This window comes from Thamnophis sirtalis, unplaced genomic scaffold (genome assembly GCF_051295495.1).
Source record: "Thamnophis sirtalis isolate CommonGarterSnake01/CBP01778 unplaced genomic scaffold, rThaSir2_p1.2 scaffold_11, whole genome shotgun sequence".
In the NCBI taxonomy this organism is placed as follows: Eukaryota; Metazoa; Chordata; class Lepidosauria; order Squamata; family Natricidae; genus Thamnophis; species Thamnophis sirtalis.
The window spans coordinates 6,639,455-6,662,137 of record NW_028261391.1 but is presented as its reverse complement, the minus strand read 5'-3'; the positions used below and the strand labels follow the sequence as shown (position 1 = coordinate 6,662,137).

General features: G+C 47.0%; 1 protein-coding gene and 5 non-coding genes across 6 annotated transcripts in view; all 6 read left to right on the top strand.

The window, feature by feature from the left end:
* CLCN2 (chloride voltage-gated channel 2) overlaps positions 1-22,683 on the top strand; it is a 144,413-nt gene that overhangs the window by 72,088 nt on the left and 49,642 nt on the right. The window contains exons 7-9 of the mRNA XM_087725150.1: positions 2,294-2,372; positions 18,776-18,901; positions 22,546-22,630. Coding sequence (XP_087581276.1) covers positions 2,294-2,372; positions 18,776-18,901; positions 22,546-22,630 — 290 coding nt within the window. The remainder of the gene's footprint in view (positions 1-2,293; positions 2,373-18,775; positions 18,902-22,545; positions 22,631-22,683) is intronic.
* LOC148043520 (5S ribosomal RNA) lies at positions 5,495-5,613 on the top strand. The gene has a single exon (XR_015698166.1). It is a non-coding gene; the product is annotated as a 5S ribosomal RNA (ribosomal RNA).
* LOC148043519 (5S ribosomal RNA) lies at positions 5,978-6,096 on the top strand. Its single transcript, XR_015698160.1, has one exon. It is a non-coding gene; the product is annotated as a 5S ribosomal RNA (ribosomal RNA).
* LOC148043518 (5S ribosomal RNA) lies at positions 9,789-9,907 on the top strand. The gene has a single exon (XR_015698159.1). It is a non-coding gene; the product is annotated as a 5S ribosomal RNA (ribosomal RNA).
* LOC148043517 (5S ribosomal RNA) lies at positions 10,298-10,416 on the top strand. Its single transcript, XR_015698100.1, has one exon. It is a non-coding gene; the product is annotated as a 5S ribosomal RNA (ribosomal RNA).
* LOC148043516 (5S ribosomal RNA) lies at positions 10,726-10,844 on the top strand. Its single transcript, XR_015698158.1, has one exon. It is a non-coding gene; the product is annotated as a 5S ribosomal RNA (ribosomal RNA).

Here is a 22,683-nt window from a genome sequence, read left to right as displayed (position 1 = left end):
TCTTTTGCCCTCCATCGTTCCCAGCATGAGGCTCTTCTCCAGGGAGTCCTTACTTCTCATTAGGTGGCCAAAGGATTTGAGTTTCAGAAGATGATAGATAGATAGATAGATACATAGATAGATACTGTAGAGAGAGATAGAGATAGATAGATAGATAGATAGATAGATAGATAGATGATAGATAGATAGATGATAGATAGATAGATAGATAGATAGATAGATAGATAGATAGATAGATAGATAGATAGATAGATAGATGGATAGCTTCAGTGGCTCCATCCAGCCACCTCATTCTCTGTCGTCCCCTTCTTCTTTTGCCCTCCATCGTTCCCAGCATGAGGCTCTTCTCCAGGGAGTCCTTCCTTCTTATTAGGTGGCCAATAAGAGTATTGGCCTCAATACTCAAAGTATTTGAGTTTCCTCTTCAGGATCTGGCCTTCTAAAGAGCAGTCAGGGTTGATCTCCTCTAGGACTGACCGGTTGGATCACCTTGCAGTCCAAGGGACTCAATGCAGGAGTCTTCTCCAGCACCAGAGTTCAAAGGCCTCCATTCTTTGGTGCTCAGCCTTCCTTATGGTCCAACTTTCACCGCCATCCATTGCAACTGGGAAAAGCGTAGCCTTGACTATACGTACTTTTGTTGGCAGGGTGATGTCTCTGCTTTTTAATATGCTGTCTAGATTTCCCATAGCTTTCCTCCCCAGGAGCAAGCGTCTTTTAATTTCTTGGCTGCAGTCCCCATCTGCGGTGATCTTGGAGCCCAGGAAAATAAAATCTGTCACTGCCTCCACTTACAGTTTAAATCTCAATAAATCCTCTTCCCGAGGATCTCCAGCAAAATGGCTTGCTAAGCCTTTGGAGAACAGAATGGGGGTCTGGCTCAGGATGAGCTACCCTCAATTGAATTGTGCATTAGGTTTAACAGAGCCCTGGTGGCACAGCAGTTAGAGTGCAGTATTGCAGGTGAACTCTGCCCAAAGCCATCCAGCTGTTTTCATGCCTAAAATGGTATTAGAATTCTCAGTCTTTTGGTGATTGGCCCAAAGTCACCCAGCTGTCTTTCATGCTAGGGCAGGACTAGAACTCATGGTCTCCTGGTGATTGGCTCAAAGTCACCCAGCTGTCTTTCATGCTAGGGCGGGACTAGAGCTCATAGTCTCCTGGTGATTGGCTCAAAGTCACCCAGCTGTCTTTCATGCTAGGGCGGGACTAGAGCTCATAGTCTCCTGGTGATTGGCTCAAAGTCACCCAGCTGTCTTTCATGCTAGGGCGGGACTAGAACTCATGGTCTCCTGGTGATTGGCTCAAAGTCACCCAGCTGTCTTTCATGCTAGGACGGGACTAGAACTCATGGTCTCCTGGTGATTGGCTCAAAGTCACCCACCTGTCTTTCATGCTAGGGCGGGACTAGAACTCATGGTCTCCTGGTGATTGGCTCACCCAACTGTCTTTCATGCTTAAGGCGCAACTAGAACTCACAGTTCTCCTGGTTTCTAGCCAGGTGCCTTCACCCCTCTATGAAACGGCCCCATTGTATGTACAGGTCTCCATGATCTCCAACTTCTAAAGGTTCTACCAGTGGTGGGTTGCAATTTATTTTACTACCCGTTTGCTCGTGCGCTCGCACGCTCGCACGACGCTTCTGTGCATGCGCAGAACCATCCGAGTGGGTGGGCGGAGCCTCCAGCCACTGCCAATCCGGGGCAAACTGGCAACAACCCACCTCTGGGTTCTACCAATCCTTTCCTTTCAACTCCTCCACCAAAGAGACACATCATCAACCTTTCTGCAAAGTTAAACTTTATTTGAATGTTTTAGAAGGGGAATGTCCAAGGTTCACACCAGAGCTCTCTTTGCTGAGGAGGTACAAGACCAGGAAACGTCATTTTGATGCCTCCCGATTAGCGTACGTTCAAAGTGACAGTGCAGTTAGGCTAAGCCTAAGGAGGCTTCCTTCCCACAGTCCCAAAGGTGCAGCTGAAGAAGCCTCTTGGATGAGAGGCGAAACGTCTTCGAAGAAAAAAAAAACAAGGAAGTCCAGTTGCCCCTTGAAAAAACAAACCCTTTTGGGACCCCCGTGACTTTGGATGGCTGAACATCTCCATAGACCAGTGTTTCTCAACCTTGGCCACTTGAAGATGTCCGGACTTCAACTCCTAGAATTCCCCAGCCAGCGAATGCTGGCTGGGGAATTCTGGGAGTTGAAGTCCGGACATCTTCAAGTGGCCAAGGTTGAGAAACACTGCCATAGACAATCTTGCCAATTGCCGTTTCTTTCCTCTTTCTCTTGCAGAACGAATCCCGTAATATTGAAATGTTGGCAGCCGCTTGTGCGGTGGGGGTTGGCTGCTGCTTCGCTGCTCCCATTGGCGGTAAGACGTCCTTTCCAGAACTTTCCATGTGGCTCGTGTATTGGATAACCTATGTAACTATACACATGATTATGAATACATGAAATGGATACGAACACAAGGGAACATTAGAACAGGGACGGTAGGCACATTGGTGCGCTTATGTACCCCCCTTAAAGACCTCTTAGGAATGGGGGGAGGCCAACAGTAGACAGTCTAAAGTTAACGTTTTGTGGAAAAAACCACAGAGTCAGGTAGAGCATTCCAGGCATTGACCACTCTGTTGCAGAAGTCAAATTTTCTGCAATCAAGTTTGGAAAGGTTTACCATAAGTTTGTATCTATCGTGTGCTCATGTGTTGTTGTGGTTGAAGCTGAAGTTATTCATTGACAGGTAGGACATTGTAGCGGATCATTTTATGTACTACGCTTAAGTCAGACCAAAGGCGGCGTAGTTCTAAGTTGTCTAAGCCCAAATTTTCAAGTCTAGGGGCATAAAGGATTCTGTTGTGAGCAGAGGAATGGAGGACTCTTCTCGTGAAATATCTCTGGACTCATTCAATTGTATTAATGTCCGATATGCAGTGCGGGTTCCAGGCGGATGAGCTGTATTCGAGAATTGGTCTAGCAAAGGTTTTGTATGCTCTGGTTAGCAGTACTATATTACCAGAGAAGATTAGGTTAACAACTCCCAATGCCTTTTTGGCAATGCTGTTACAGTGAGCTTTGGCACTTAGATCATTAGATATGAGTACTTCGAGGTCCTTGACGGAGTGAGGGTTTTCTACAAGATCGTGTCCGCCCAGCTTCATATTTTGTGTTCCGGTTTGATTTCATTTGGTGGGAACCGTATTGCAAATCCAGCCTTCCTAGCCTGTCAGTGAGGGAAACCGTATCTAGCTCTCCCAAGGGCTCCTCTTTGAGGACGCAAGTACGTAGATGTAAATTTCCCAAATCCTGTTTCCTGGTTGACGCCTAGATTCCCCGGAACCGACCAGAGGTGCTATGGAAGGAAGGGTGCCCGGCCTGCATTCAGAAGCAGGCCTCTCTCGCGCTCGATGCCGGGTTGACTGGCGTTTGGGAGAGCCGCCAAACCAGATTGAAATGGGCCCTTCGACACAGTTGCGGGGAAGGCCCAACCTTACATGTCCCAGCTAGGGAAATGCTGCCTTGGCTTGATCAACTGGATCGCCTTAGGCAGCGAAGGCAGATCCAAGGTGGTGCATACGCCTGGAGGGATCCCACCTCTGCTTTCTCCCAGAATCTCGCACATTTTTTTCCCTTCTTGTGCTGATCCAGGCATGTTCTCCCGCGCCACCTGACGTCTTGAGGGTTTTATATCAATAAAAGGCACACCCTACACCAGGGTTGGCTAAATTTTTTGTCGTCACGTGCCGAAAGTTTGTGCACGTGTGTCAGACAGAACAGAACAAAAAATCTTATATATATATAATCTGTTTGGGGGCAACTTTGAGCTGTTCTTCTGCCTCACTGATGTCTGACTCTGAAGGCAGCAGATAACTGTCAGACAATAGCAATAGCAATAGCAGTTAGACTTATATACCGCTTCATAGGGCTTTCAGCCCTCTCTAAGCGGTTTACAGAGTCAGCATATTGCCCCCAACAACAATCCGGGTCCTCATTTTACCCACCTCGGAAGGATGGAAGGCTGAGTCAACCCTGAGCCGGTGAGATTTGAACAATAGCAATAGCAATAGCAGTAGACTTATATACCGCTTCATAGGCCTTTCAGGCCTCTCTAAGCGGTTTACAGAGAGTCAGCATATTGCCCCCAACAACAATCTGGGTCCTCATTTTACCCACCTCGGAAGGATGGAAGGCTGAGTCAACCCTGAGCCGGTGAGATTTGAACCGCTAAACTGCTGATCTAGCAGTAGCCTGCAGTGCTGCATTTAACCACCGCGCCACCTTGGCAGCCCTGGCCCCCTCTCTGCCTCCGACCCAGAGCCCTCATCAGAGCCTTCCTCAAACTCCAGGACTGGCCCATCTTCCTCCCGAACCTCCTCAACGTCCGAATCTGCTGCCAGCTCCATTGGCTATAGTAGGGCACTAGAACTATGAGCTGGATGACTGAGACTCTCCATAGATATTAAATCACAGCATAAAATACAAATGAAATAAAGATGGTAGGGAATGGGAAAGAGAAAGCAAGGTGAAAGAGAAGGGCAGGTAGTCCTCGACTTACGTTCATTTCGTGACCATTCAAAGTTACGTGAAAAAAGTGACTTACGACCGTTTTTCTCATTCCCAACCACGACAGCATCCCTGCAGTCACACGATCAAAATTCAGACACTTTGTCCACTGACTCATATTTATGACGGTTTGCAGCATCCTGGGGTCAGGTGATCCCCTTTTGCGACCTCCTGACAAGCAAAGTCAGCGGGGGAAGCCAGATTCACTTAACGACCCTGTTATTAAATGAACAACTGAAGCGATTCACTTAACAACCAGCCATTGGTTGATTTTCAATCATCCCTTTAGCGACCGTTTGAAATTAGAACAACTCCGGGAAAAGTGACTTGTGATCGTCTCTCACACTTACGACCATTGCAACTTCCCCAGGGGTCGCATGATCAAAATTCAGATTCTTGGCAACTGACTCATATTTATGACGGTTGCAGTGTTCTGAGGTCACGTGATCCCTTTTACGACCTTCCAACAAGGAAAGCCAATGGGGAATCCAGATTCACTTAACGACCGTGTTAGTAACTTAACCCCTGCAGTGATTCGCTTAACAACAGGGACGAGAAAGGTCGTAAAATGGGGCGCAGCTCCTTTAAACCACTGTCTCAATTGGGAAGAGAAAGCTTGGGATCCATTGTGGTCGTAAGTGGAGGACCTGTCCGTATTTTATCCTTGTCCCTTCCTTTCCCTCCATCTGTTTGGGGGCAACTTTGAGCCAAAGGTGTCAATGCAGGAAAAAAGAGAAAAGCTCCTTTTGCTGCAAAATGTAGAAGGGGGAGATGAAAGGCGAGTCAGAAGAGATTTTTTAATGGAGCATTTGCTGGTGGATCCCCCTGTAAAAGCTGCAGATTCAGCAGCTGCTAAATTGATCTTCTTCTTGAGAATGTCAATTTAAGTCGAGAAGCAGCTTAAAAGCCGCAGCGAAGAGCCATTCAACCGTCTATGGCCATACTACCCTGAACGCGCCCGATCCCGTCTGATCTCGGAAGCTAAGCAGGGTCAGGCCTGGTTAGTACTTGGATGGGAGACCGCCTGGGAATACCGGGTGCTGTAGGCTTTTTGGCGACCCTTCTTCCCCCCCTCCCCTTTTTGCACCCCCCCATCTCGCCTGGCCTACAAGACCCCTCCCTCTCCCTTTCCCTCCTGCTCCGAGACCCTCACCCTGGGAACCAAGGCTCTACTTTTTTTGCAATTTGCAACCCAGTGCAGGGAATGCAGCTGCACGAGGCTTGGGGTTCCGCTTGGCCAGAAGGGCGGCGTGCCACAAGGAAGGGGAAGAAAAACAGCAGCAGTAAAAGAAGGGATAGGGTAGTGGGCTTGTTGGCAGGGGATGATGGTCCTGGTGGTAGCCCTGCTTAGAACTGTTGCGTAGGTTGGAGCCGAGAGGCAGCTTAAAAGCCGCAATGAAGAGCTATCGAACCGTCTACGGCCATACTACCCTGAACGCGCCCGATCCCGTCTGATCTCGGAAGCTAAGCAGGGTCAGGCCTGGTTAGTACTTGGATGGGAGACCGCCTGGGAATACCGGGTGCTGTAGGCTTTTTGACACCTTTCTGTACCCCCCCCCCCCCTTTCATCCAGATTATCCTAAACTTTTGCTGCAAATTGACACTCCTGCACTGCTGCCTTTCCCATTCGAAGACCACAGGATCATCAGATTCAGCAGCTGGTCTTTTGCACCCTTCCAACCCCCCCCTTCCTCCCTCCGGCCACTTCTAGCCTTTTCCAGCCAATGGCAGCCTATGTAGCGCTACATCTATTTCTCCAAGCCCCCTGGATCACATTCCAAGCTGGCCCCAAAGGTGCTTTTTCAAGAGACCGCTGGACTTTGTCCCAAAGGTGTTTTTTTTTTTTCCCAGGAGGCAACTGGACTTTCTGGGTTTTTTTCTTTTCTTTCGAAGATGTTTCGCTTCTCATCCAAGATGCTTCTTCAGCTCTGACTGGATGGTGGAGAATGGAAGGATTGATACTCCTTGCAGACAGCTGGTCATTTGCATCCTTTTAGAGGGTCCATGAAGCGCTTGGAGGTTTACCTATGTCCTCAGCAGAGGTGGGTTCCTACCAGTTCGCACCTATTCGGTAGAACCGGTTCGTCAAATCTACCGAACTGGTTAGAAGAGGTTCCACCAGTGGACCCGGAAAGCAGGCCACACCTACAGAAGAGGTTCCAAATTTTTTTTGAAACCCCCATTGCCACACACACACACACACACACACACAGAGAGAGAGAGAGAGAGAGAGAGAGAGACAGACAGACAGACAGACAGACAGAGAGAAAGAAAGGAAGAAAGAAAGAAAGAAAGAAAGAAAGAAAGAAAGAAAGAAAGAAAAAGAGTGAGAGAGAGATGAAAGAAAAACAGAAAAAAGGGGCAGAGAGACAAAAGGAAGGAGAGAGAGAGAGAGAGAAAGAGAGAGAGAACACACATGGCCGGCAAGCCACTCCCACAAAGGAGGCCACACCCACAGAGTAGGTTGGTCATTTGCATCCTTTTAGAGGGTCATTGAAGCACACACACACACACACACACACACACACACACAGACAGAAAGGAAGAAAGAAAGAAAGAAAGAAGAAAGAAAAAGTGAGAGAGAGATGAAAGAAAAAAAGAAAAAAAGGGACAGAGAGACAAAAGGAAGGAGAGAGAGAGAGAGAGAGATGGCCGGCAAGCCACTCCCACCAGATCACATGGCCAGCAAGCCACTCCCACAAAGGAGGCCACACCCACAGAGTAGGTTGGTCATTTGCATCCTTTTAGAGGGTCATTGAAGCACACACACACACACACACACACAGACAGAGAGAAAGAAAGGAAGGAAGAAAGAAAGAAAGAAAGAAAGAAAGAAAGAAAGAAAGAAGAAAGAAAAAGTGAGAGAGAGATGAAAGAAAAAAAGAAAAAAAGGGACAGAGAGACAAAAGGAAGGAGAGAGAGAGAGAGAGAGAGATGGCCGGCAAGCCACTCCCACCAGATCACATGGCCAGCAAGCCACTCCCACAAAGGAGGCCACACCCACAGAGTAGGTTCCAACAATTTTTTGAAACCCACCACTGCCACACACACACACACACACACACAGACACACAGACAGAGAGAGAGGAAGGAAGGAAGGAAGGAAGGAAGGAAGAAAAAGAAAGAAAGAAAGAAAGAAAGAAAAAAGAAAGAAAAAGTGAGAGAGATGAAAGAAAAAAAGGGACAGAGAGACAAAAGGAAGGAGAGAGAGAGAGAGAGAGAGAGAGAGAGATGGCCGGCAAGCCACTCCCACCAGATCACATGGCCAGCAAGCCACTCCCACGAAGGCCACACCCACAGAGTAGGTTCCAAAAAATTTTGAAACCCACCACTGCTCCTCAGGGTCACCTGAGTAGCACAAATGGTTCCTGCAGTCTGCAGTTTTTCCCTCTGGAAACCCATTCCTCCTCCCTCACCATTCCAAGGATCTTCATCCCAAATTGTGTAGCTCAAAGTCTGTGGAAGTCAGAGCTGAAGAAGCTTCTTGGAGGAGAAGCGAAACGCCTTCAAAGAAAAAGCAAGAAAGTCCAGTTGCCCCTTGAAAAAAAAGGCCCTTTGGGTCAACCAGGACCTGGAGGACTGAGAATGGCTCAGCGTGGGATCCTGTGCCGCAGGTAGTCCTCGACTTACAACGGTTCGTTTAGTGACTGTTCCACGTGACTGCGAAAAGGGACTCAGGACCCGCTGACGCCCGCTGACGCATCTCACGTGATCAAAATTCATACGCTTGCCAACGGACTCATATTTATGTCCGTTTGCACTGTCCCGGGCTCACCGGATCCCTTTTTGCGACCTTCTGACAAGCGAAGTCTACGGGGGAAGCCGTATTCACTTCACAGCCGGGTCACCCACTGAAGGAATGCAATGATTCGCTTAACAACAGGGGCGAGAAAAGTCGTAAAATGGGTCAAACCCAACTAATATATTTCACCGAGCAACGGAAACGTTGGGCTCAGTTGGGGTCGTAACTCGAGGACTGCCTGCGGTAGCCCAGTGAGTTGAAGAAAACGCGAGCAGCAATGGCAAGAAACGGAGTGGTGGATTCTGATGGCAGGGGATGATGGTCTAGACCAGTGTTTCTCAACCTTGGCCACTTGAAGATGTCTGGACTTCAACTCCCAGAATTCCCCAGCCGGCATTCGCTGTTTCTCAACCTTGGTCACTTGAAGATGTCTGGACTTCAACTCCCAGAATTCCCCAGCCAGCATTCGCTGGCTGGGGAATTCTGGGAGTTGAAGTCCAGACATCTTCAAGTGGCCAAGGTTGAGAAACACTGGTCTAGACTGTAGTCCCTCCCATAGACGGAATGGTGGTCCAGTGCCACCTGATCCCCTTTTGCGACCTTCCGACAAGCAAAGTCAACGGGGAAGCCAGATTCACTTAATGACTGTGTTAGTACCTTAACCCCTGCAGTGATTCACTTAACAACGGAGGGAAGAAAGGTCGTAAAACGGGGCTCAGCTCCTTTAAACAACTGTCTCAATTGGGAAGAGAAAAGTTGGGCTCCATTGTGGATCTGTCCGTATTTTATCCTTCTCCCTTCCTTTCCCTCCATCTGTTTGGGGGCAACTTTGAGCCAAAGGTGTCAATGCAGGAAAAAAAGAGAAAAGCTGCTTTTTGCTTCAAAATGTAGAAGGGGGAGATGAAAGGGGAGTCAGAAGAGATTTTTTTAACGGAGGATTTGCGGGTGGATCCCTCTGTTCATGCTGTAGATCCAACACCTGCCAAATTGATCTTCTTGGGAATGTCAGTTTATTTTTATTTATTTTAAAGTATTTTTTTTAATTTGACATTCTCCAAACACTAAAATCACAATTATACTTTTACAGCTTTCTGTTATAGATATTTCTTTTTCCTGATTTCGGGTTTTCCATTTTCCAGTCTATTATTTCATACATATTCTTCTTTGTTTACTTTCTCATTTTTACAATATATACATCTATATTCAATATTTCCATCGCTGTTGCTTTCTAAGTATATAGGCCGTCTCTTTTCATTGCATTTCTATGTGTTCCTTATGCATTGATTTCACATCTCTTTTCAAGCCAGTTATACCACCTGTTCCATATTTTGTAGTGTTCTGTTTCTCCTCTATCTCTTAGTTCCATCGTTATTTTGTCCATTTCTGAGCATTTGAACACATTTTTTAACGATTCCTTATTCTTGGGAATGTCAGTTTAAGTCGAGAAGCAGCTTAAAAGCCGCAGCGAAGAGCCATTGAATCGTCTACGGCCATACTACCCTGAACGCGCCCGATCCCGTCTGATCTCGGAAGCTAAGCAGGGTCAGGCCTGGTTAGTACTTGGATGGGAGACCGCCTGGGAATACCGGGTGCTGTAGGCTTTTTGCCACCCCTTCTTCCCCCCCCCCTCTCCTTTTTGCATCCCCCCCATCTCGCCTGACCTACAAGACCCCTCCCTCTCCCTTTCCCTCCTGCTCCGAGACCCTCGCCCGGGGAACCAAGGCTCTACTTTGCTTGCAATTTGCAACCCAGTGCAGGGAATGCACGGCTGCTTTTCTCCCAGCCCAGCTGCACGAGGTTTGGGGTTCCGCTTGGCCAGAAGGGCGGCGTGCCACAAGGAAGGGGAGGAAAAACAGCTGCAGTAAAAGAAGGGATAGGGTCGTGGGCTTGTTGACAGGGGATGATGGTCCCGGTGGTAGCCCTTCTCAGAACCGTTGCGTAGGTTGGAGCCGAGAGGCAGCTTAAAAGCCGCAGCGAAGAGCCATTGAACCGTCTACGGCCATACTACCCTGAAAGCGCCCGATCCCGTCTGATCTCGGAAGCTAAGCATGGTCAGGCCTGGTTAGTACTTGGATGGGAGACCGCCTGGGAATACCGGGTGCTGTAGGCTTTTTGCTACCCCTACTTCTCCCCCCCCCCCGCCCCCTTGTCCAGCTTATCCTAAACTTTTGCTGCAGATTGCAAGCCATGCAGGGAAGGCTCAGCTGCATCTGACTCTAGGGCAGCGTGGCATGCTGTAGTAGGTGAGTGAAGGGCAGAAAACGTGGGCAGAGGCAGCAGCAAGGAAAGAAGTGGTGGGTTTTCCTGATGGCAGGGGATGATGGTCCAGGTTTTAGTCCCTCTTATAACTGGGCTGTTGATTGAGTGTACTTGGATGCCCAGCGCCAGCTTAAAACCAGCAACAAAGAACCCGTTTTCCGTCTACGGCCATACTACCCTGAACGCGCCCGATCCCGTCTGATCTCGGAAGCTAAGCAGGGTCAGGCCTGGTTAGTACTTGGATGGGAGACCGCCTGGGAATACCGGGTGCTGTAGGCTTTTTCTTTGCACCCGTGCTCAAAAGTAGCTCAGGATATGTTTTGTGGCTTCTTCCCATGCAGCTTCTGGTAGTGATTCATTTTCTTTTCTATGAACTCAAAACAGATCCTTAATTCTGTAACCAGATTTTCACCCGGAGGTAAATGTATCCCTTAAAGACCGAAGAATGGGTTGGGAATTTGAACCTGTGGTCATTTAAAGCGAAGTTTGAATCCTTCTGTGGCAACTGTTTTTCCTAGGGTTTATTTTGCGTTTTAACAATGAAATAAATAGTTTTAGTTTTAAATTGTTTTAGCAAGGAAATAAATAGGGCTATTGTGAGACAAGGATGTCAAAAATTACCTATAATAAATATAGAATATAGAATAACAGAGTTGGAAGGGACCTTGGAGGTCTTCTAGTCCAACCCCCTGCTTAGACAGGAAACCCTATACCGTTTCAGACAAATGGCTCTCCAACATCTTCTTAAAGACTTCCAGTGTTGGGGCATTCACATATGAGGAGAAGGAGAATTGGAGGAGGGGGGAGAGATCCCAAATTCCTAGGAAGAAACAACTTTACAAAGTTAATGGCACTTCCACTTCACAATAATGGACACACTTAGTCCTTGACTTACAACAGTTCATTTAGTGACTGTTCAAAGTTACAACGGCACAGAAAAAAGTGACATGGCCATTTTTCACACTTACAATGACTGTAGCATCCCCATGGTCACGTGATCAAAATTTGGATGCTTGGCAACTGACTCGTAGTTATGACGGTTTGCAGTATCCTGGGGTCTTGTGATCCCCTTTTGGGACCTCCTGACAATGGGGGGGGGGCAGATTCACTTAGCAACCAGGTTGTTGACTTAGCAACTGCAATGATTCACTTAACAACCGTGGTAAGAGAAGTCATAAAATGGGGCAAAATTCATTTAACAAATGTTTCACTGAACAACATACATTTTGGGCTCAATTTTGGTCATAAGCTGAGGACTCTCTGTACACAATTCCCAAAGCTTGCACAAGTAGTCCTTGATTTACAGCCATTCATTTAGTGGCCGTTCAAAGTTACAACGCACTGAAAAAAAGTGACTTATTTCCATTTTTTCCACACTTACGACCGTTATAGCATCCTCGTGGTCACGTGATCAGTTGCTTGGCAACTGACTTGTATTTATGACGGTTTGCAGTCCTCCTGACATGCAAAGTCAATGGGGAAGCCAGATTTCAGTTCACAAAGGTATTATTAGTTTCCCAACTGCAGTGATTCACTTAACAACCCTGGCAAGAAAGCTCATAAAATGGATCGAAACTCACGCAAGAACTATCTTGCTTTGCAGTGGACATTTTGGGCTCAAGCCCCAAATTAAGGGATTGGGGGGGGGGTTGTCATAAAAAGGGAGTAATTGTCATCGTAAGCCGAGGACTATTTGTGAAGTCTTTTATAAAATGTTGGACAACCAGCTAAATATGAGTGAGCAGTGTGCAGCGGCAGCCCAAAAAGCCAATGCAATCCTAAATTGCATTAACCAGAGGGATACAATCACAATCAAGTGAAGTACTAATATGGTTCCACCACAAAACGCGTTCGACTAAAGTGCGCTCGACGAAACCGCGTAGCTGACGTCATCACAGGGCGACAACAGCGCGGAGACAGAAGCACGCTGTAAACGCTAAACCTAAAATTAACCCCTAAACCTAAACCTAACCCCCCTAAACCTAATCCTAAACCTAACCCTTAACCTAACCCTAAACCTAACCCTTAACCTAATCCTAAACCTAATCCTAACCCTTAACCTAACCCTAACCCTAACCCTAACCCTAACCCTAACCCTAACCCTAACCCTTAACCTAACCCTAAACCTAATCCTAATCCTAAACCTAACCCTTAACCTAACCCTAAACCTAACCCTTAACCTAACCCTAACCCTTAACCTAACCCTAACCCTAACCCTAACCCTAACCCTAACCCTTAACCTAACCCTAAAGCTAACCCTAACCCTAAATCTAACCCTAAACCTAACCCTTACCTTAACTTGAATCGGCTTGCTTTCAAAGCGCTATTTAAAGCGCCCTTCTTTCTCCGCGCTCGCTGTTGTCGCCCTGTTGATGACATCAGCGATGCGGTTTAATCGGGCGCGCTTTAGTCGAGCGCGGTTTTGTCATGCCACGACTAATACCACTCTATAAAGCCCTAGTAAAACCACACCTAGAATACCGCATCCAGTTTTGGTCACCACACTATGAAAAAAAGTTGTTGAGACTTTAGAAAAAGTGCATGGAAGACTGTTGTGACTCAGCAGAAGTTTGCTGTGAGTTGAGTCGGGATGCAGGAATAACAATGCAGCTGGGGCTCGTTCGTGTGGTCTTCTGGAGATAAAAGGACTGATGGTGCCACGCCCTGGTTGCAGAAGTCAACGTTCATCGGTCGTGGTTTGTTTGTGAGAGACACTTGGAGAAGTGATTTGCTTTCTGTAACCCTGATTCAAGGAGACACTTGGAGAAGTGATTTGCTTTGTAAGAGATCTTTTGTTTTTGCATTCTGTTATCTTCTTGCCAGAGACTTTATTTATGTTTATTTTTGGGCTCGCAGCCAGCGTGAGCCGAGGCTGATAAAGTTATTTCATTTTAAGTTTGTCTGCCTGTCATCTGTTAACGAGCGGAGAAGCGGGGGGTCAGAAGAGTAACCAGGATGATGAGGGGACTGGAGGCTGAGACATATGATGTATGGTTGCAGGAACTGGGCATGGCTAGTCTAGTGAAGAGAAGGACCAGGGGAGACAGGATAGCAGTCTTCCAATATTTGAGGGGCTGCCAAAGAGAGGAGGGGGCCAAGCTATTTTCCAAGGCACCTGAAGTCCAGACGAGGAATAATGGATGGAAACTGACCAAGGAGAGAGATTCAACCTGGAAATAAGGATGAATTTTCTGACAGTGAGGACAATCAACCAATGGAACGGAAGTTGCCTTCAGAAGCTTCATCACTGGAGGCTTTCAAGAAGAGACCAGACTGCCCTCTGTCAGAAATGGTGTAGTGTCTCCTGCTTGGGCAAGGGGGTTGGACTAGATGACCTACAGGTCCCTTACAACTCTGTTAAGCTGTACAATTGTCTTTGCATTTTTTTAAAAATGGTTGTAAAAGGGTTGCAGAGGGCAGAGAAAGCTTGGTGGGGATAGGAAATGCCATCTATCCTGCCTTTTTCTGATGTTAGATAACAACCACTGAGCCAGGACAGGCTTCTGCCAAGGCAGATTCCTTGCTGGAGAAATGAATTGTGTTGTTCTTTTCAAATCCACCCCTGCACTATTGCATTCATTGATAATGGAAGGAGAGGGCAGAGGGACTCCATGGCTTGTGATTTCAAGCAGCGTTCAAAGTTGCCAAGAAATAATTTCCTCGCCCACCCCATTGAATTTGGGAGGAAAATAAACGTCTTTGTGTTGTTGTTGTTTTTTAAAAAAAAAACCAAATTCTCCAAACGGGCCTCGTGTGTTTGTCAAAATATTTAGATCTGGATCTAGGATATTGTCTGTGGTGGCAGGGGGGAGGAAGGGTCGCCTTTGCCATCCAACAGAATAAAGCTATTTTCAATAAAGGCCACTTTGTGCAACCATATTTACATTTGCCTTTGACTTGCTGTCATTTAGGGGCAAATGGCATGGAAACATTTCCTCTCTGCCTCCGGGGAATTTGGAGATTTTAAACTCTTTGTTCGGTTTTGAGGCGGATGGTACATTAATGACTTTATATCCAAATAAGTTATGAATGTGAGCTGTGTGTAGGTAGGGCCTGTAGTGAGCTGTGTAGTTAGAATAGAGTAGAGTAGAGTAGAGTAGAGTAGAATAGAATAGAATAGAATAGAATAGAATAGAATAGAATAGAATAGAATAGAATACGAAAGGATAGGATACGGAAAGGATAGGATAGGATAGGATATGGAAAGGATAGAATTAGTGTAGAATACAATACAGAAAGAATAGGATAGGATAGAATAGAATTAGAATACAATAGAACACAATAGAATGGAATACAATGCAATATAATACAATACAATATGGAAAGGATAGGATAGGATAAGATAAGATAGAATAGAATAGAATAGAATAGAATTCTTTATTGGCCAAGTGTGATTGGACACACAAGGAATTTGTCTTTGGTGCAGATGCTCTCCATGTATATAAAAAGACAAGGTGCATTTGTCAAGAACCATAAGGTACAACACTTAATGGGGTTCCACCACAAATGCGCGAACGACAAAAGCGCGCCTCACTAAACCGCGGTAACAAAACCGCGCCGACAAAACTGTGCGACGAAGGAGTGAAGAATGAACCCTGAAGCGTGCCGACAACAGCGCGCCGACAGAAGCGCGATGTAACCTAACCCAAAACCTAACCCTAAACCTAACCCTAAACCTAACCCTAAACCTAACCCTAAACCTAACCCTAAACCTAACCCTAAACCTAACCCTAACCCTAAACCTAACCCTAAACCTAACCCTAACCCTAAACCTAACCCTAAACCTAACCCTAAACCTAACCCTAACCCTAACCCTAAACCTAACCCTAAACCTAACCCTAAACCTAACCCTAACCCTAACCCTAAACCTAACCCTAAACCTAACCCTAACCCTAAACCTAACCCTAAACTTAACCCTAAACGTTACCTTAACTTAAATCGCGCTTCTGTCGGCGCGCTGTTGTCGATGCGCTTTTGACATCGCGGTTTTAGCGCCGCGGTTTTGTCGGCGCGCTTATGATGTTCGCGCTTTTGTCGGGTCACGCTTAATGGTAGTCATAGGGTACAAATTAGCAACCAGGAAACAATCAATATCGATAAAAATCATAAGGATACAAGCAACAAAGTTACAGTCCTGCAGTCCTAAGTGGGAGAGATGGGTGATAGGAATGAAAAGAAGTCTAATAGTAATAGTAATGCAGCTTTAGTGAATGGTTTGACAGTATTGAGGAAGTTATTTGTTTAGCAGAGTGATGGCATTCAGGAAAAAAAACTGTCCTTGTGTCTAGTTGCCTTGGTCTGCAGTGCCCTATAGCAGTGGTCCCCAACCCCCGGTCCGCGGACCGGTGCCGGGCCGTGGAGTACCTGGCACCGGGCCGCGCAGCGGCCAGGGGACATGATCGCTGCAGCGCAAAGGCTCCTGGGCCATGCGCAAAAGCTCCTGGGCCGTGCGCAAAGGCTCCAGGGAAGAGAGCCCCGCGCTGGTACGCACGTGATATATAAACAATCAATGTGTCTTCGCGAACAACGCCCCCCCCACCCCTGCGCGCGCTCAGCGGGCCACGGTAAAATTATCAAAGGCTGACTGGTCCGCCGCGTTAAAAAGGTTGGGGACCACTGCCCTATAGCATCGTTTTGAGGGTAGAAGTTGAAACAATTTATGTCCAGGATGCGAGGGATCTGTAGATATTTTCACGGCCCACTTTTTGACTCATGCAGTGTACAGGTCCTCCATGGAAGGCAGGTTGGCAATAATTTTTTTTTTTCTTCTGCAGTTCTAATTTTCCTCTGAAATCTGTGTCTCTCTTGTTGGGTCGGGTTCTAGTCCAATCACCTGCTCATACAGGAAACCCTATACAGGTAGTCCTCGGCTTATGGCCACAGTTGTGCCCAACATTTCTGTGGCTAAGCAAGACAGTCGCTAAATGAGTTTTACTCCATTTTACAACCTTTCTTGCCACTGCTCTTGTTAATTTAGTAACACGGTTGTTAAGTGAATCTGGCTTCCCCATTGACTTTGCTTGTCAGACGGTCGGGAAAAGGGGATCACGTGACCCCGGGTACACTGAAACCGTCATAAATATGAAGCAGTTGCCAAGCGTCCAAATTTTTGGACCAGGAGGATACTTCAAATGTTGTAAGTGTGAAAAATGGTCATGTCACTTTTTTCAGGGTCGTGGTAACTTGGAACGGTCACTAAATGAATTGTCATAAGTCAAGGACTACCTATATATATACACCCTTACACATGGGTGTGTTACGCACCTCCTTGTTGATTTCTCTATTGCACTGCTGTGCAAATCCACTCTCCAAATTTGCAAGCACTCGTTTTCGAAGGAGTTGTTAGACGCCGTAACTGTGGGCCCCCTCGGAGTAGACGTGCTTTGCCATGAATCAGGGGGTGTCTTCTTTCCTTCTTTTGATATTTAGGCTTCCTTGCAAATTTGATTGACGCTATCAATCAACTTGGGCCCAGCGGAGATCTCGAAAGAAAAGGAGGATGCTTAAAAATAATTCCTTTAAAGTTCAACTCTCTGGTTTTTTTTTTATTTGCTGGCTCATTGTAATCTTTTTGCTGTCGTCTGTTGTGCCTTTGTGCGTCATTCCTTCTTGAAGAGAAGAATGGATGGAGCCACAGAGGGCTATTCATCAATTTCCCGCAATAAACAGATAGATACTTTTCAAGGCCATTAAATTAATCTAAGGCATCCCAGAAGCATTTTTTTTTCCAAACAGCAACTGGAATTCCTTGATTTTTCTTAAAAATGTTTCCCTTCTCATCCAAGAAGCTTCTTCACTTCTGACTCTCCTCCCCACTCTCAGAACTGAGACCACCGAGGTCATCCAATTCAACCCACAATCTTGTAATGATTGAGATGTGTGGTTGGCACCCAGTGGTGGGATTCAATTTTTTTTTACTACCAGTTTTGTGGTTGTGGTGAGCGTAACTTGGGGATCGTGGCAGGGAAAGGACACTGCAAAATCCCCATTTCCTCCCGATCAGATGGGACTTGGGAGGCAGAGAATATATGGGGGCACGGCCAGCCAGCCAGAGATGTTATTTACCGGTTCTCCGAACTACTCAAAATTCCTGCTACCGGTTCTCCAGAACTGGTTAGAACCTGCTGAATACCACCTCTGTTAGCCATTCTGGCTGTGTTTTTTTCAAGGTGATACAGGTAGCCCTCAACTTACAACCATTCATTTAGTGACGGTTCAGAGTTACAATGCCGCTAAAAAGTGATTTATGATCATTTTTCACATGACCGTTGCAGATCCCCACAGTCTTGTGATCAAAATTCAGACGCTTGGCAGCTGGCTCATATTTATGGCGGTTGCAGAGTCCTGGGGTCATGTGATCCTCTTTTGCGGCCTTCTGACAAGCAAAGTCAATGGGGAAGCCAGATTCAGTTTACAACCATGTTACTAACTTAACAACAGCAGGGATTTACTTAACAACAGTGGCAAGAAAGGTTGTAAAATGGGGCAAAACTCACTTAGCAACGGAAATGTGGGGGTCATTGTCCAATCATGGGGCTGGCTGGTTGCTTGGTTACTTCGCTCCTCCCCTGGCCAGCCACCTGTGAGAATGTCCTTGGTTCCCAGTGGAAAACTTTATTGCTTTGGCTACAAACCCCATCTAGCTATTCCACCACCACCATCACCAGGGGTGGGATTTAACAATTTTAGCAACCGGTTCTCTGCCCGGTTGCTGGGTGGGTGTAGCCATGGTAGGCATGGCCTACTTGGCCTCCTGCACCGAGGGGGGGATTTGCGCCCTCCCTAGGTTCTGGAGACTTTCCTTGAGCCCCTGGGAGGGCAAAAAAGGCCTACCCCAGGCTTCAGAGGCCCTCCAGAGGCCAGAAATGGGCCTGTTTCCGGATTTCTGGAACTCCTGGAAGGCCCATTTTTGCCCTCCCAGAGCCTCTGCGCAGGCCCTGCACTTCCCTGGCATCCAAAATGCCACATGGAGACTCCTGAGAGGGGCAGGGAGGGGTGGGCATGGCCAGCCAGTTTTTGTAACTACCAGTTCGAACCTGTCTGAACTGGCTGTATCCCACCCCTGCCCCCCTCCCTGTGTGGTGTGGGAAACCTGAGGCCTCCAAACTGGCCTCAACCAGGTTTAGAGTTGACAACCTGGATAAATGGAGCTTAGAATTTAGATGGCTTCCGCAATTTCCATTTTTTCCCTTTCTTCTCTCCTCCATTAGGTGTCCTTTTCAGCATCGAAGTCACCTCCACATTCTTTGCTGTCCGCAACTATTGGCGCGGCTTCTTCGCGGCGACCTTCAGCGCCTTCATCTTCCGGGTCCTTGCGGTGTGGAATAAAGATGAAGGTACCATTGTGGTTTCTTCCTGCAAGACCTCAGGGAGAGTATAGTATAGGCTTTATTGTTGTTAAGTCTATCCCCGTTAGGAGACGAGAGTTGTGCAGCGGAAGTTAGTAACAAATCAGCCGCTGAACAGTCACTCATGGCCACCGAAAGTAAAACAAAGAATACTTTTACATGTGCAACAGAAATAGGATAGATAGTCTTCAAAATCAGACTATAAGGAGTCTTGTAGTATATAAACAGTCTATTTACAATACGTTGAAGTTACAGTTGCTCAACTCACGATTCACCATGTAGACAAGTAACTAACATACAGACTAGCCACCATCCAATACATGGTCTTCTCCAGTGGTGGGTCGCTAATCCCGCTCCAACCGGTTCGGTTGGAACGGGGCCGGCGGCGTCCTCATGCACGGGCGCAGTTCACGCATGCGTCTTAGCGCCTGCGCGATGCTCCAGCTGCTCGCGGAGACTCGCGCAGGCGCTGTATGTGCCATCCAGCTAGTCCTTCGTTCTATTAATCTAGACATACCCAGTTCCTGCAACCGTTCTTCATATATTTTAGCCTCCAGTCCCCTAATCCTCTTTGTTGCTCTTCTCTCCACTCTTTTCAGAGTCTCCACATCTTTTCTACATTGTGGTGACCAAAACTGAATGCAGTATTCCAAGTGTGGCCTTAACAAGGCATTATAAAGTGATATTAACACTTCACGTGATCTTGAGTGAGTTTAGAGTTTAGAGTTTTATTAGAATTTGTAGGCCGCCCTTTTCCCTGAGGGGACTCAGGGCGGCTCACATAAAACCGGGAAAGGGGAATACAAACATCAAGATAGAAACATATAATAAAATGGTAGGCAACATACATTCATCATTCGGGAGGGGTAACTGTCCTTATCCCCAGGCCTGACGGGCGAGCCAGTTCTTCAAGGCTATGCGGAAGGCTTGGACGGTGGAGAGGGTACGAATCTCCACGGGGAGCTCGTTCCAAAGGGTCGGGGCTACTGCTGAGAAGGCCCTCCTCCTTGTGGTTGCCAGCCGACACTGGCTGGCCGATGGAATACGGAGGAGGCCTAGTCTATGGGATCTTATTGGTCGCAGGGATGTAATTGGCAGAAGGCGGTCTCTCAAGTATCCAGATCCACTGCCATGTAGGGCTTTATGGGTGATAAAAGTGTATCTCTCTGTTTATGCAGCCTAGAACTGTGTTGGCTTTTTTGGCAGCTGCTGCACACGGCTGGCTCCTATTAAAATGGTTGTCTACTAGGATTCCAAGATCCCTCTCACAGTTACTACTATCGAGCAAGGTACCACCTATACTGTACCTGTGCATTTCGTTCTTCTTGGCTAAATGTAGAACCTTACTCTTTTCCCCATTGAATTTCATTTTCTTAGATAGGGCCCAATGTTCAAGTATGTCAAAATTCTTCTGTATCTTTAAGCCTGTCTTCTGGAGTGTTGGTTATTCCTGCCAGCTTGGTGTCATCTGCACATTTGATGAGTTCCCCATTTATTTCCTCATCCAAATCATTGATGAAGATGTTGAAGAGTACTGGGCCTAAAACAGAGCCTTGGGGTTCTCCACTGCATACTTCCCTCCATGTAGAAGCAGTTCCATTGAGGACTACACGTTGAGTGTGGTTGGTCGGCCAGTTACGAATCCATCTGGTGGTGATGCTGTCCAACCCACATTCTTCTACTTTATCTAGTAGTAGGTTATGGTCCACCTTATCATATGCCTTTCGGAAGTTGAAGTAAACTATATTGACGGGATTCCTCTGGTCCACTAATTTTGTCACTTTGTCAAAGAATGCAATTAGCCTGGCATGATCTGTTTTTGAGAAACCCATGTCGGCTTTTGGCTATTATTTTGTTTACTTCTAGGTGTTCGCTAATTCATTGCTTGATTATATTTTCCAGAATGTTTCCTGGTATTGAGGTCAGGCTGATAGGTCTGTAGTTTCCTGGATCTGTTTTTTCCCCCCTTTTTTGAAGATGGGAACCACATCATCTCTTTTCCAGTCCTCTGGCAGTTCCCCGGTGCTCCAGGATCTTTGAAAGATATAGTTCAGTGGTTCTGAGATCTCGTCTGCCAGTTTCTTCAGAACCCTGGGGTGTAATCCATCCGGTCCTGGTGATTTGAACTTGTCTAGGGTAGACAGGTGCTCACTTACCATTTTCTTCACTATTTCAATTTGTGTTCCTAATCTAATGTTTGTGGTGCTGTTTTTGATAGGTTGGACTGTTTTATCCCTTTGTGTAAAGACAGATGCAAAAAATGAGTTAAATAGTTCTGCTTTCTCCCTGTTGCTTGTCACCTTCTTGCCACTTTCTCCCAGCAATGGACCAATTGTTTCCTTAACCTTTTTCTTGTTTTTAACATGTTGGAAGAAGCTTTTTTAATTATTTTTTACTTTTGTGGCAAGCCTTTCTTCATTGTGAGCCTTAACTTCCCTCACTTCATCTTTGCAGGCTCGGGCTATTTGCTGATATTCTGCCTTAGTTATGTCCCCCCACTCCTTTCCACTTTTTATACTTATCTTTTTTTTTTGTCTTTCAATTTGTCAGAGAGTTCTTTATGCAGCCATGCTGGTTTCTTTTGGGAGCTGTTATTTTTCTTCTTCATTGGTATTGTGCTAGGCTGGGCTTTTGTAACCCCCTTTTTTTCAAAATTTCCCAAGCTTCTTGAGTTGTTTTTCCCTTGAGGATCCTCATCCATGGAATTCTTCCCAAGCTCTCTCTAAGATTTGGCACTCTTTTACAAAAGGTTTTGCCATCACTGCCCTAGACCGATTTTCACACCTGCGCCTATTACAAGCTCTACCCTCCAAAATAAACACTAGTTAAGCCCTGCCTACCATCTGGTTGTAGTGAAGTGAGGCAAGGCGCATGCATAAAAATCAAGCTAGGGCCATAGTGGGAGCTGCCCCACGCACCCCATACCTGCTTACCTTAGGACCGCTGCAACCAGGTCTCCCATACCCTGGCACCTGTTGTGCTGCTACCCAAGTACTTCTGTGGCACATCATGCGGGGGCTGCACACTCATGCACACAATGCGGCACACAGCGTTCTGCGAACGGCGGTGCCGGTGTGACAATCCATTCAGTCTCTGGCTGCGAGCAGCTGCAAGCCGCCTCAGAAATTGGGCAGTGGCGCAACAGGTGTCAGGCAGTGGTGAGTTCCGGGCAGTATTGTCCGGTACGGGTGTACTGGTGGCAGCTGGGAGCAGCGGCCACCGCACCGGAACGCTGTTACGATGGGCTCACCTGCCCACCTGCGTACTTTACCTGTTTTTAAGGCAACCGGGCCAATTGCGTATGCGCGCACAGCGTACGGCACCTGCGCGACCTCTGCCAAGCAGCTGGGGTGTCACAGGGTGGTAGCGTACGCACGTTTGTGCTGCACACGTGCCCGAGGTGAACCCCGTTGCAGCGTACCACTGGTGTCAGGGCATGGGGGGGCCTGGCTCCTAAGATAAGCGGATAAGACCTGGTGCTTATTTTGGGGCCCAAAGGAAAATAAAACCGGATCTTATTTTGGGGTAAACATGGTACCAGCCCAAGCTCCTAATATTCAAACACATTTCAACTCTTCGTCTGAATTGTGAGTCTTGTCATGTCTCACTCCAGCTGGTTCTCTTTCCCTCAGAAACCATCACAGCTCTCTTCAAAACCCGCTTCCGGCTCGACTTCCCCTTTGATCTGCAGGAGCTGCCGGCTTTTGCCGTGATCGGGTGAGCCTCGCTCGCTTTATGTGGGGCCTCCCCTGCCTCTGGGTGTGGAACCC